We start from the raw sequence: 13642 nt of genomic DNA, 5'->3' as shown, positions 1-13642 counted from the left end.
AGTGGTTGTGGAGGGGGATGGGCTTACAATAACTAGAAGCTGCTTCTGTACAACTAGTCAGGAATGTGAATGTAGGGGCAACACTACAGGATTAGTTGCCATAATTCCAGGAGGCAGCCCTGAAATTTAGATGTTGAGTTATTTTCCAGATTTCTGCAATTTTCTATTGTGAATATTTCTGTATTTAAGGTATCTTTATTTAATAAGTTTAAGAGTAGAAGTTCTGTCACAGCTTGATGATCAAATGTTAGATCCTACGTGAAGTTTTATGTCGCATGCTTGTGTATGCATTTTCATTTTTCAAACCCTGATGATGAATGCACTTGTTTGTCATGTCAATACCTGCCCGTGTTTTGTCAGTGTAATGTCTGCTGCTGAACAACGGAACTGCTATGGTATATTCAGTTTTTAACAATACTCCCAAGCATTTTATCAGTGTGTTCTAATCACAGAGGGAATCGGATACGAATGAGGTTTCATGTTTGCTCCTGAAAAGTATAATGTATATTTCTTCGGGTTACTGTACAGCGACATTTTTATATGGCACAGGTGCTGAGAATTATGAATTAGCCATGCCAGGATGGGCTGGAAGTGGGTACAACCTACATTCTTTAGCTCCGTACACCTTTATGTGGGTATCACCAAGTCACCAGTGCCATATGTCAGTGCCTTATTTGATTGCTTCGTCCATTGCAACAAACCACCGTATATATTTTTGAGAATCTACAGTATATACTACTCAGCGGTACACAGATGGTCACATGTTCTATCGTGTTTTCACTTGTCTGAATGTCCATGTAAGGTTTTATTCCAACTACTGGTGTTTATTTTGTATAGTGAACAACACTTTTTACTTATAAACACAAATGCTGCCTTAGTAAACCTTTGCACATATACAGCCACAGTAAAAAAAACATGGCTGTTCAATATTTGTCCATTATAGTGACTTTCATCAGGTTTTCCTGAAGTTTGTATCGTTTCAAACACAAACTCACTGATTTCTTAGTGTTGCTGTTGAAAATGATTTGATCTAGATGACCTGATGTTACTTTGAAACAAGTAACAGTTTGAAACTTATTCCACAATTGTATAATGGGAAGGATCACATTCATGATTAAAAACCTATACTGACAAATGTGTGTCTTCTATTTGCGGGGATGGATGGGTGAGTGTCGTCTCATGCAGCGGACGGTAATATTCTGGACCACAGAAACCAGTGACTAAAGTGTGCATCACTCAAGTTAACTCATGGGCTGCTGGAGACTTTCTTAAGGTTAGTTGGTGGACCAACAGACATCCCACATCTGAACAATCACCAGTGTCAGTATTATGAACACAAAATGCCATTTAGAAAGTGGTCAAATGTAACATGTTATAACTGGCATTGCGCTCTCTCAGTAAATTGCAAATTCTAGTACTTTTCAGGGAAAACTTAATAATATGTCATCAAGTTATAATAATAATAATAATAATAAGTACATTTATAATGCGCCAAATCCAGACACAAAGTGTATGCTCATAGCGCTACATGAGAGATTCTGACATCACGAGGTTAAGAGATAGCGGCTAGAAATGATTAGAGTCTATAGAACTGAGTGAAGAGAAATGTTTTGAGACTGTCTTTGAACATTTGCAGAGTAGGGATTCCTTTAAGATAATCTGGGAGTTTATTCCAGAGAGTGGTGGCATTGTAAGTAAATGATCTCTGACCAAATCGTCTCAGACGTGGGGTTGGAACAGAGAAGAGATGTTGGGCAGATCGGAGGACTCTAGATGGGTGGTAGACTTGTGTGAGTTCTGACAGGTAGGAAGGTGCTGATTGGTGATAACACTGATAAGCCAGTGCAAGCACTTTATACTGAACACGTGCATCAACAGGTAGCCAGTGCAGTTTCATCAGTATGGGCGTGATGTGCACAGATTTCTTTGATCCTGTAACTATCCTTGCGGCAGAATTCTGAATGTGCTGAAGCCTGGACATTTGTTCATTGGCGATGTTACATAAAAGACTATTACAGTAGTCCAGCTTGGATAGCACTAAACTCCTGACAAGCATATGGGCAGTCTCAGTAGACAGCAGGTGCCGGATGTTGCCGATGTTCCTGAGATGATAGTGACAAGCTCTGCAGGTCATAGTGATGTGCTGATCCATTGACAGGTCATTGTCCAGGATAACTCCCAGATTTCTAACACAGTCAGTGAAAAGAACCTGGGACTGTCCAACACTAAGAGATGAAACATTTGCCTTGTTCCGCTTATCACGTGTACCAATCAACATGGCCTCTGTCTTGTCTGTGTTTATTTTCAACATGTTTGTGTTCATCCAACACTGAATGTTGCTGGTGCAGATACCCATATGAGAGACAGCAGTCTGGGCATTCTGAGGCAGGAAGGAATCAAGTAACTGAGTGTCATCAGCGTAGAAATGGTGACCAATATTCATGGATGAGATGAGTTTTCCCAGATCAGAGGTGTAGATGGTAAATAAAACTGGACCTAGAACAGATCCTTGAGGAACACCACATTTCAACAGAGTCTTGCTGGAGGAAACCCCTTGGATAACAACAGATTGAAACCTGTCAGTGAGGTAGGATGCGAACCAGTCCAAAGCCACTCCATCTATGCCAATGGAATTCTTCAAAGTTCCAATGAGTCTCTCGTGATCGATTGTGTCGAAGGCGGAGGACAAGTCCAACAACACTAATAGGCCGACCTTACCACAGTCGCATGTTGTAAGTAACTCATTGGAAACTCTCAGAAGCGCCGTTTCAGTACTGTAGCCAGGTCGATAAGCTGATTGAAACTTATCAAGAAGGGAGTATCTTGAAAGGTGTGATGAAAGCCTCACCTTCACAGCCCTCTCAATTAATTTTGACAAAAATGTCAGGTTAGAAACGGGACGATAATTCTTTAGTTCTGAGTCATCAAGTCCTTGTTTCTTAATGAGCGGACCTACAACTGCCTCTTTAAGAACCTTAGGAACTGTTCCAGACTGGAGACTCTGGTTAACAATCCTGGTGATGACTGGAAGACGTAAGTCCATGTAAGTCAGCAGGATCTGTGTAGGAATAGGATCAAGGCTGCATGTGGTTGGCTTACTGGACTTGATAAGAGAGAGGACATCTTGTTCAGAGAAAGCTTCAAGTATGTCCAGTTTTTCTCCCACAAACTGAACCGGTACATGATCAGCATTCGAGTTTTTCCCAGAAAGTGTTTCATGGAAATTTTGACGTATCTTGTCAATCTTATCCACGAAGAAATTATTGAACTTTTCAACAAGTACATCATTAGTGTTAGCTGGAGGGAGAACAGTATCTTTCTTTCTGCCCATCAGCGCAAAGATAAAGTTGTATAGAGCACTGGATGAGTCCTTGCATTCTATAAACTTAGATGCACAATATTCACTTGAGGGGGATTCAACAGATTTAGACGATTCACAGAATTGATCAATTTGAAACAAAATCTGCAGAACTCTGTGGATCCGTGGAAAATTGCCATCCGTCACGTTTGGGGTTTGAGTCCCAACATGCTGAGTCGGGCACCTAATTGCAGTGAACTAACCCATTCAGCCACTGTAGCTTCCACAAAAGTGACAGTGTCAGAACTGATATAAAGTATGTCATATAAACACAAATGCTGCCTGAGAAAACCTTTGCACATATACATCCTTAGTAACAAAAACATCGCTCAGAAGAGTATACTACACCTCTTACAAAAATATCAACTTTTTAAGGTCACTCCATGGGAAAAGATCTTAATTTACAAATTTAGCTGAATATCCTTTGTCAAATTTTGAGACATCTTCTTCTGGCCCATATTGACAAGGATGTCATTGTGGATTCGCACCAAAGCTGTCTCCGTACTATGAGATGTCTTGTAGGCTGACTGGAACGATTCTGCGGGGTGGTTTGTCTCAAGATGCACCTTCAGTTTGCCAGCTACCACTTTCTCTAAACATTTAGATACAAATGAAAGGTTGGAGATTGAACGGAAATTTTTCAAATTGTTTTCATCAGCTCCAGGTTTCTTTAGAACCGGCGTGACAATTGCATGTTTAAAAACACTCGGAACAATACCAGAGGAGAGAGATGAGTCCATACTGTCCCATACTGCAGGTGCTAAATAGTATTGCACAGACTTGAACAGCCAGGTAGGAATTGGATCCAGTGGTGAAGATTTAGATGGTGCATTCTTCATGAATACCGTAATTTACAGCACAAAGTTAGTTTTTAGCTCTGCACTCGGCGATATTCTGTCACTAAGATTACAGCAGCTTTCAAATGACTGAGTGTGGACTAGACAATCCAGTGATTGGAAACAATGATCCATGCTGGAGTATGATGACAAGTCACCTCTTACAACCAGCATTCATTGCTGGGGATCCTCACAATGTACAATGTCCATAGAGAGGGTGTCCTTGTTACAGTTGTCCACTCCGTCGGGGGACCATGATGTTTGATTCACGCTGCTCAAACTAACCATGTTACAGTGAAGTAGTGAGTGAGTTCAGTTTTACGCCGCTTTTAGCATTATCACAGCCGGGGGACACTAGAAATGGGCTTCACACATTGTACCCATGTGGGAAATCAAACCCGGGTCTTCAGCCTGACAAACGGATGCTTTAACCACAAGGCTACCCCAATGCCCCCTTACAGTGAAGTAACATTGATCAGCAATATCTCACCATTAACAATGGGTCCCACAAATGGATCTATCTGTCCGGCTGAATCTGTAAAAGGTTGACTTATATTCAGGAGCAAGCACCACAAGTAAACAAAACACTGACTAAATTGTCTTTGTTCTCGAATTTATTTACAATGACTTTGAATCATGATTCAGTTTGATTGTAAATGCGATTCCCATGATCCAGCACTAGGCTTCATGACAATAAATAATGACTGAACTCCATTCAAGGGAACAATGACGCAGACACAAAACATCCATACAAACAACTGTACAAATCTAACATGGTACTGCTGTACACATGACCCACTGAAAATAACATTTATTTACAGTTACAAAACAAACATCATCTTTTATTTCTAAATGTACAAGTAAATGCATTGCAATTAAACTAGAATGTTTCTTATGCTGATTAAGAACAGACAGTAGACATGTTCTCAAATGAATACTATACCACTCTGGAAACTGAGGCAATTGCTTCTCATTTCTTGGACTATACATCAGAGAATTCTTGTTTTCACTAATCACATGACCAGTAACAATAAATAAATCAATGCATTTACTATGAGTTGAAGTATTTCTTCCACATTTCTTGTTCATCATAGTACAATGTCCTGCCTAAAGACTGACAAGGGATGGCTTATGTTTGATGTGCATGTGCTACAGCAGGGACTGAGGTGAAGGGGATGTCACTGCCAGTTCAATGGATTATTGCTAAGTGTTTGATATTTTTGTATGACACAACAAAGAAATGAACTTAAGATGATAACAGATGGAGTATGACATGATGAAAAACAGGAGACATTGCACTTGGGTTCATTGTAACACAGCACATTCAAACATAATATTGAGAAACACACTATCTGTACAGTCTCATTGTCCACTGTGGCCTTGACGACGGCCATCACTACATCTATGCTTGGATGTAGTTTCCTCTGCAATACTGGGACTTCAAGCCATTTCACACAGCAACCTGTGTCAGATGGTGCCCTGTTGTCGCAACCAATGTCCTACATCTCTATATTTTGCTGTTGTGACATACTTGCTGTTGTTGATACAGAATGCTGTTGTCACATACTTCTTGTTAATGACATAGAACGCTGTTGTCACATGCTTGTTGTTAATGACATAGAACGCTGTTGTCACATGCTTGTTGTTAATGACATAGAACGCTGTTGTCACATGCTTGTTGTTAATGACATAGAACGCTGTTGTCACATACTTCTTGTTAATGACATAGAACGCTGTTGTCACATGCTTGTTGTTGATACACAATGCTGTTGTGGATATTCTGTTCTGTTGATTTCCCATGCTGGATGGACTTTGGAATAGCTGTTACTTACAAGTTTTCTGTTCAGCTGCTCAATGCAGCCTACACTGGGTACCGCTGTTGTTGATCCCCTGTGCTGTTGACATTCTGTACAGTTACTTAATGCAGCCTACACTGGGTACCGCTGTTGTTGATCCCCTGTGCTGCTGACATCCTGTACAGTTACTCATGCAGCCTACACCTGGTACTGCTGTTGGTACTGTTGTTGATACTGCTGTCCCTGTTGTCCCTGCATACTATTGCCACCAGACATCTGTCGCTGTAGCTGGGCCACCAGTGCCGCTGTTGCTTGTTGCTGCTGTGTGGGGATCGCTGACTGCGACATCTGCGGCTGGGGTTGCTGCTGCTGCTGCATCTGCATCATCTGCTGCTGCTGCTGTTGTTGCCTCATCTGCTGGTAGCGCTGCTGCTGTTGTTGCTGTGGTGTCATGTAGGACGACTGTTGCTGCTGTGGCGCGGCAGGACCCATCTGATTGTAGCCAGACATGCCGCCCATGCCGGTGTTCATATTCCCCATGGGGGGCTGCATCCTGGAACAGAAACAGAGGAATTGTGCCATGACATTTTAGAATCCTGGACCTAGATTTTCGAAGCTCTCTTAGCGATAAGATAGTCGTAAGTTAATGTTAATGTATTTACGACTGTCTTAGAGCTAAGAGAGCTTCGAAAATCTAGGACCTGCATTCTGACTAGTCTTTCAGCTCAATCTAAGCTATGTTAATCCATCATTTCCGTTTGATGGAATAACTGCAAAAGAAGCAATATATATTCAGAAGCAATTCTTTTGAGAAAAGTATGTTGATAAACAAACACATCATGCCACCTTTGGTGAATCTTATGAATTTTAACAGAACTGTGCCAAGGTTTAAGCTCTTCATTACTCCCTAAAATGCAGTCCACTAAGATCTTAGCACATTATTCTCAGCTGCATGAACTCTGATAAAAATTCTAAATTCCTTAAACATCACATACCACCTAAAACAGAAAATGTTTGAAATGTAAAACATGTCCAAGCTGACAGTAACCATTAATTTCATAGTAGCCGTCATTAAACCAGCTGGACTGACAGGCAAATCACAGCCTCGCCTAGTGTTTGTAGGGAGACACAGCATGGTACCTACCTCTGAGTGGGCGTGTACTGTGCCTGAGCCTGCTGCATGGGCTGCTGGGCGATGTATCCCTGCTGCTGCATCCCGGGCTGCATCATGCTGGGGGTGTTCCCGGAGTCCTGGTATTGCTGGTTGTAGCTCTGCATCATGTTGCCCCCGATCGGATCCATCATCCGAGACGGCCCCTGCTGCTGCTGCTGCGGCTGCTGCTGCTGCTGCTGTGGTGGCTGTTGCTGCTGCATCGACCCATATGGTGCTCCCGGGTAGTTCTGGGGCATCCCTGGAAGCAACATGGCAACTCAAAACCCATCTCAGACAAACTAGATACAGTTCAGGAAACATCTTAAACAGTATCAATGGCCTTGCTAAGGGATGCAACTCTGCAAGTAGGACAAGGCGCCTGAATTCACTTGCCCATCCATTTACTGGACCAAGCCTTGAAATCTATAAGGACTCTTAACAAAGTGCACTTGTCTATAAGTAAGTATCCTTTATAATGTCAATTGATGAATATTTAGCCTTATAAACACTTCCTCTTCATTGGTTGTTATCAATTAAACTACTACAAAAATATACTATTAGTTTTAACTATATAAATATGAAATGGGGTTTCTTAGATTCCATTTGAGAATTTTAACCCACAAGTTATAATATCAACCCGTGAATACGCATGTCCAGACAAAACATTCACGCCATATTGCTGATGTGCCATATGTAGAATGTCACAATATGACAACATGGACAGTTAGACCGGTGAAGATATGGGTTAGAATTGGTCTTCAGTGACCCATAATTGTCATAAGAGGCGACTAATGGGATCAGGTGGTCAGACTCGCTGACTTGCTTGACATGTCGTCGTATCCTAATTGCATAGAACTATGCTCATGATGCTGATCACATGATTGTCTGGTCCAGACTCAATTATTATTAGACTGCCATCATATATAGGTGGAATATTGCTGAGTGCAGCGTTAAACAACATACCAACCAACATGGACTGTTGCTCACACTATCAACCACTGGTTCACCCCAACTTTCCAAGCCACTGTGACACAGCACTGATACTGCCTCCAGTGGTGGAAGCCCCCCTTGTCCCCTCACCTGGCATTGGCTGCATGGAGGAGCTGTGCATGGAGCTGTTGTTGTTGTACATGCGCTGTTTCTGCAGGATCTGCTGGCGGATGTACTGATGCTGCTGGTGTTTCTGGATCATCATGGGGTTCATGGGGTTCTGCTGCATGCCGTACTGCGCCTGCTGCGGGTGAGTGGACCGACTGCGCAGCATGCTGTTCAGGATGAACTTGGAGCTGCTGGCATTGCCAGTAAATCGCTGCCTATTAGCTGTACCAAAACATACATATATCAATGTTTATGTTTATGACAGACAACAGACATGCCTTATCGTCACACACTTCTGTAAACCATGTCACAGAAAGGTGACATTCTGACACATTTATCATTTCATCCCAATCTAATACAAACAAGGCAGTGTTACAAGTGATTCAAGCTGCTTGACATTTTCTGCAAAGTACATCATTAGAAACCTTCATCGATTCTATGCTTGAGTGCTACTACATTACAAAACCTTCCCATGTTATTGTTACAGATGTCCTGAGGCCCTTGATGTAGTCTCCTATGGCATTTTATGCAAATTACTGTCTAAATCAGAATTTTACAAGGGTTATAACAAGGATCCAAGACTTTCAACCGTAACAGTGAGTTCAGCTTCCCAAGATCTTTAACATGACTACCAAAGTGATGCAGATTTAGTAAAGCATTTACAACGGGTTCCCCCCTCAGCTGTTTGTCTGTAGTGAGTGTGTACATACGATAGTCTCCAGGGCCCGGCATGGGTTGTGAGGAGTAGCCATAGGAGGGCTGAGCCTGGGGCGGAGTCATCCAGGTGGGGTGGGGCCCGCTGGGCTGGTACATCGTCTCCTGGTATGGGTAGGGCCGGACAGGCGGCTGCATCAAGATATCAGTTTCAGTCAATACATTATGATAGCTGTACAACAATATATCAGTTGGGAGAGTTATGTGTGAGGAACTCACAATTTTGTTATAGATATTTGTTTTCTTCAAACCAGCAACAGTGGCTTTGTGTCAGTACTGTGAAGGACATATCATGTGCCAACTGTCAGAATGTCACTATACAATAAGCACTGGTCAGAGGGGCAAGTTGACATGATTGTTGATTGAGACTCTTAATAGACCTACTACAGAATACCTGTGTACATGATGGACCAGGGTTTGTTGTACCACTGGTGTATTGTGCTACCAAGGCATCATCTTAAGATGATGTCCTACATGATGTTTGAATATTGTGAGCACACACCTGTATTGCTGAGGGCTTGGGCTGACGTCTCCGTCGCTGACTTTTCTGTTTCTTGACACCTTCCTGGTTGTTGCTCTCATTTTTGTCTATCAACTTCTCCTCCTGCAATACAACACACAGATGTCATTGGAAGATGGGAGATAGTAGGAGAAAGGATATGAGTATATTGGCGATAATAAAACAAAGAATATCAGAAGAATGGGGATAACAAGACAGGATATCAGATGAATGGGAATAGCATGACAGGATATCAGAAGAATGGGGATAACATGACAGGATATCAGAAGAATGGGGATAACCTGACAGGATATCATAAAGGGATAACAAGACAGGATATCATAAGGGGATAACATGACAGGATATCATAAAGGGGATAACATGACAGGATATCAGAATAATGGGGATAACATGGCAGGATATCAGAAGAATGGAGATAACATGATGGGATAACACGACAGGATATCATAAAGGGGATAACATGACAGGATATCAGATGAATGGGATAACATGACAGGATATCAGAAGAATAGGGATAACATGACAGGATATCATAAAGGGGGCAACATGACAGGATATCAGAAGAATGGGGATAACACGACATGATATCAGAATAAAGGGGACAACATGACAGGATATCATAAAGGGGACAACATGACAGGATATCAGATGAATGGGATAACATGACAGGATATCAGAAGAATGGGGATAACACGACATGATATCAGAATAAAGGGGACAACATGACAGGATATCATAAAGGGGACAACATGGCAGGATATCATAAAGGGGACAACATGACAGGATATCAGAAGAATGGGGATAACATGACAGGATATCATAAAGGGGACAACATGACAGGATATAAGAAGAATGGGGATAACATGACAGGATATCAGAATAAAGGGGACAACATGACAGGATATCAAAGGGGATAACATGACAGGATAACAGAAGAATGGGGATAACATGATGGGATATCATAAAGGGGACAACATGACAGGATATAAGAAGAATGGGGATAACATGACAGGATATCAGAATAAAGGGGACAACATGACAGGATATCAAAGGGGATAACATGACAGGATAACAGAAGAATGGGGATAACATGATGGGATATCATAAAAGGACAACATGACAGGATATCATAAAGGGGATAACATGACAGGATAACAGAAGAATGGGGATAACATGACGGGATATCATAAAAGGACAACATGACGGGATATCAGAAGAATGGGGATAACATAACAGGATATCACATGAATGGGGACAACATGACAGGATATCAGAAGAATGGGGATAACATGATGGGATATAATAAAAGGACAACATGACGGGATATCAGAAGAATGGGGATAACATGACAGGATATCAGAATAATGGGGATAACATGACAGAAATCAGAAGAATGGGGATAACATGACAGGATATCAGAAGAATGGGGACAACATGACGGGATATCAGAAGAATGGGGATAACACAACAGGATATCAGAATAAAGGGGACAACATGACAGGATATCAGATGAATGGGGATAACATGACAGGATATCAGATGAATGGGGACAACATGACAGGATATCAGAAGAATGGGGATAACATGACAGGATATCAGAAGAATGGGGACAACATGACAGGATATCAGAAGAATGGGGATAACATGACAGGATATCAGAAAAAGGGGACAACATGACAGGATATCATAAAGGGGACAACATGACAGGATAACAGAAGAATGGGGATAACATGACAGGATATCATAAAAGGACAACATGATGGGATATCAGAAGAACTGGGATAACATGACAGGATATCAGAATAATGGGGATAACATGACAGGATATCATGAAGGGGATAACATGGCAGGATATCAGATGAATGGGGACAACATGACGGGATATCAGAAGAATGGGGATAACATGACAGGATATCAGAATAATGGGGATAACATGACAGGATATCATGAAGGGGATAACATGGCAGGATATCAGATGAATGGGGACAACATGATGGGATATCAGAAGAATGGGGATAACATAACAGGGTATCACATGAATGGGGAAAACATGACAGGATATCAGAAGAATGGAGATAACATGATGGGATATCATAAAAGGACAACATGATGGGATATCAGAAGAATGGGGATAACACGACAGGATATCAGAATAAAGGGGACAACATGACAGGATATCATAAAGGGGATAACATGACAGGATATCAGAAGAATGGGGACAACATGACAGGATATCAGAAGAATGGGGATAACATGACAGGATATCAGAAGAATGGGGATAACATGACGGGATATCATAAAGAGACAACATGATGGGATATCAGAAGAATGGGGATAACATAACAGGATATCACATGAATGGGGACAACATGACAGGATATCAGAAGAATGGGGATAACATGATGGGATATCATAAAAGGACAACATGATGGGATATCAGAAGAATGGGGATAACACGACAGGATATCAGAATAAAGGGGACAACATGACAGGATATCATAAAGGGGATAACATGACAGGATATCAGAAGAATGGGGACAACATGACAGGATATCAGAAGAATGGGGATAACATGACAGGATATCAGAAGAATGGGGATAACATGACGGGATATCATAAAGAGACAACATGATGGGATATCAGAAGAATGGGGATAACATAACAGGATATCACATGAATGGGGACAACATGACAGGATATCAGAAGAATGGGGATAACATGATGGGATATAATAAAAGGGCAACATGACGGGATATCAGAAGAATGGGGATAACATGACAGGATATCAGAATAATGGGGATAACATGACAGAAATCAGAAGAATGGGGATAACATGACAGGATATCACATGAATGGGGACAACATGACAGGATATCAGAAGAATGGAGATAACATGACAGGATATCATAAAGGGACAACATGACAGGATATCAGAAGAATGGGGATAACATGACAGGATATCAGAAGAATGGGGACAACATGACTGGATATCAGAAGAATGGCGATGACAGGACACGGGTGCTATAATGATAGGACTTTTCATACTGGATGATCTTCAGGAGAACACTTAATGATGACAGGGTAAAGTGAAAGGAATAACACAAGGATAAAGCTGTATTTATATGTATTATCATCCATGTGACGAGCACACTTACCACTTTCTCTGGTGGGGGTTCCAGGTCCTCTGGGGGGAGACTGGGGGGTTCCAGGTAGTAGCTGTTGGGCCTCTTCATGGAGTGTGTGTGGTACAGCAGCAACCTGTGCAGATCCAACAACACTTATAGCCCATGTTGGTACTGAGCCACCAAATAAACAAAACCCTAGCTTTAAACTAGTAACATGTTGCCAAACAAGTATGTGTAAAGAAACATGACATAATTCATAAACAGTATATGTAACCAAGGGCCCTGTTATATGATAGTGATATGACTGTGGCATTACTGTGATATGACTGTGGCATTACTGTGATATGACTGTGATATGACTGTGGCATTACTGTGATATGACTGTGGGTGTGACTGAACTTTCACATGACATGACTGCTGAGACTGTTGCTGTGACTCTGAAGGAGCTGTGATGTGACTATGCAATAGAAACAATGACTATGATATGACTGAAGCGGTTGCAATGTAATTGTGATGTATCAGTGCTGTGACTGTGATTTGACAGCAATGGGAAAGCAAAAGAATGTGGCTGTGATGTGGCGATGTGGTTGTGAGTGTGAATGTGACTGTTACAGAATGACTCTGTGATATCCGCCAAAAACGGTGTAAGTATCTACACCTAAACGTTGCTATTGTACAATAATGAAGTTGACCATCCATAAAGACTTGTCATTCCGACTCTGTGATAGTGACGTATCTGTCACTATGAAGTGGTCACTTACCTGTGCTGATCCTCATACTTGAGAGGCTTACGCTCCAACCTAACCGCACTGAAGTATGACCACGAGATGGGAGCTGGGTTCTTGTAGCCCTCGATCACATCCCACGGGCTGATTGGCACCTTCTGTGCTACTTGCAGACCCTGAAGAAAACATTCATGAATAATGTAATTTTTTTTGTAGAAAAATACCATTTATACTTATCCTGACTCATACTAATTGCTCTAGCATATGAGTCAGGATATCAGAAAATGTGACGCGATGGCATCATCAGTATTTTGCAG

The 13642-nt window shown here is 41.7% G+C and overlaps 1 protein-coding gene across 1 annotated transcript in view; it reads right to left on the bottom strand.

Annotated features, from left to right (window-relative positions):
• Nucleotides 1-4793: 4793 nt before the first annotated feature.
• Nucleotides 4794-13642, bottom strand: part of LOC124266756 (mediator of RNA polymerase II transcription subunit 12-like protein) — a 69996-nt gene continuing 61147 nt past the window's right edge. Inside the window, 7 exon segments of the mRNA XM_046701542.1 lie at nucleotides 4794-6543; nucleotides 7135-7402; nucleotides 8224-8463; nucleotides 8952-9087; nucleotides 9458-9559; nucleotides 12631-12733; nucleotides 13362-13501. Coding sequence (XP_046557498.1) covers nucleotides 6189-6543; nucleotides 7135-7402; nucleotides 8224-8463; nucleotides 8952-9087; nucleotides 9458-9559; nucleotides 12631-12733; nucleotides 13362-13501 — 1344 coding nt within the window. The 3' untranslated portion in view covers nucleotides 4794-6188.

The sequence above is a fragment of the Haliotis rubra genome, unplaced genomic scaffold (genome assembly GCF_003918875.1).
Source record: "Haliotis rubra isolate DU_JTF1 unplaced genomic scaffold, ASM391887v1 Scf128, whole genome shotgun sequence".
Taxonomy (NCBI): domain Eukaryota; kingdom Metazoa; phylum Mollusca; class Gastropoda; order Lepetellida; family Haliotidae; genus Haliotis; species Haliotis rubra.
Note: the sequence above shows the minus strand (reverse complement) of the source record. Positions and strands in the feature narration are given on the sequence as shown.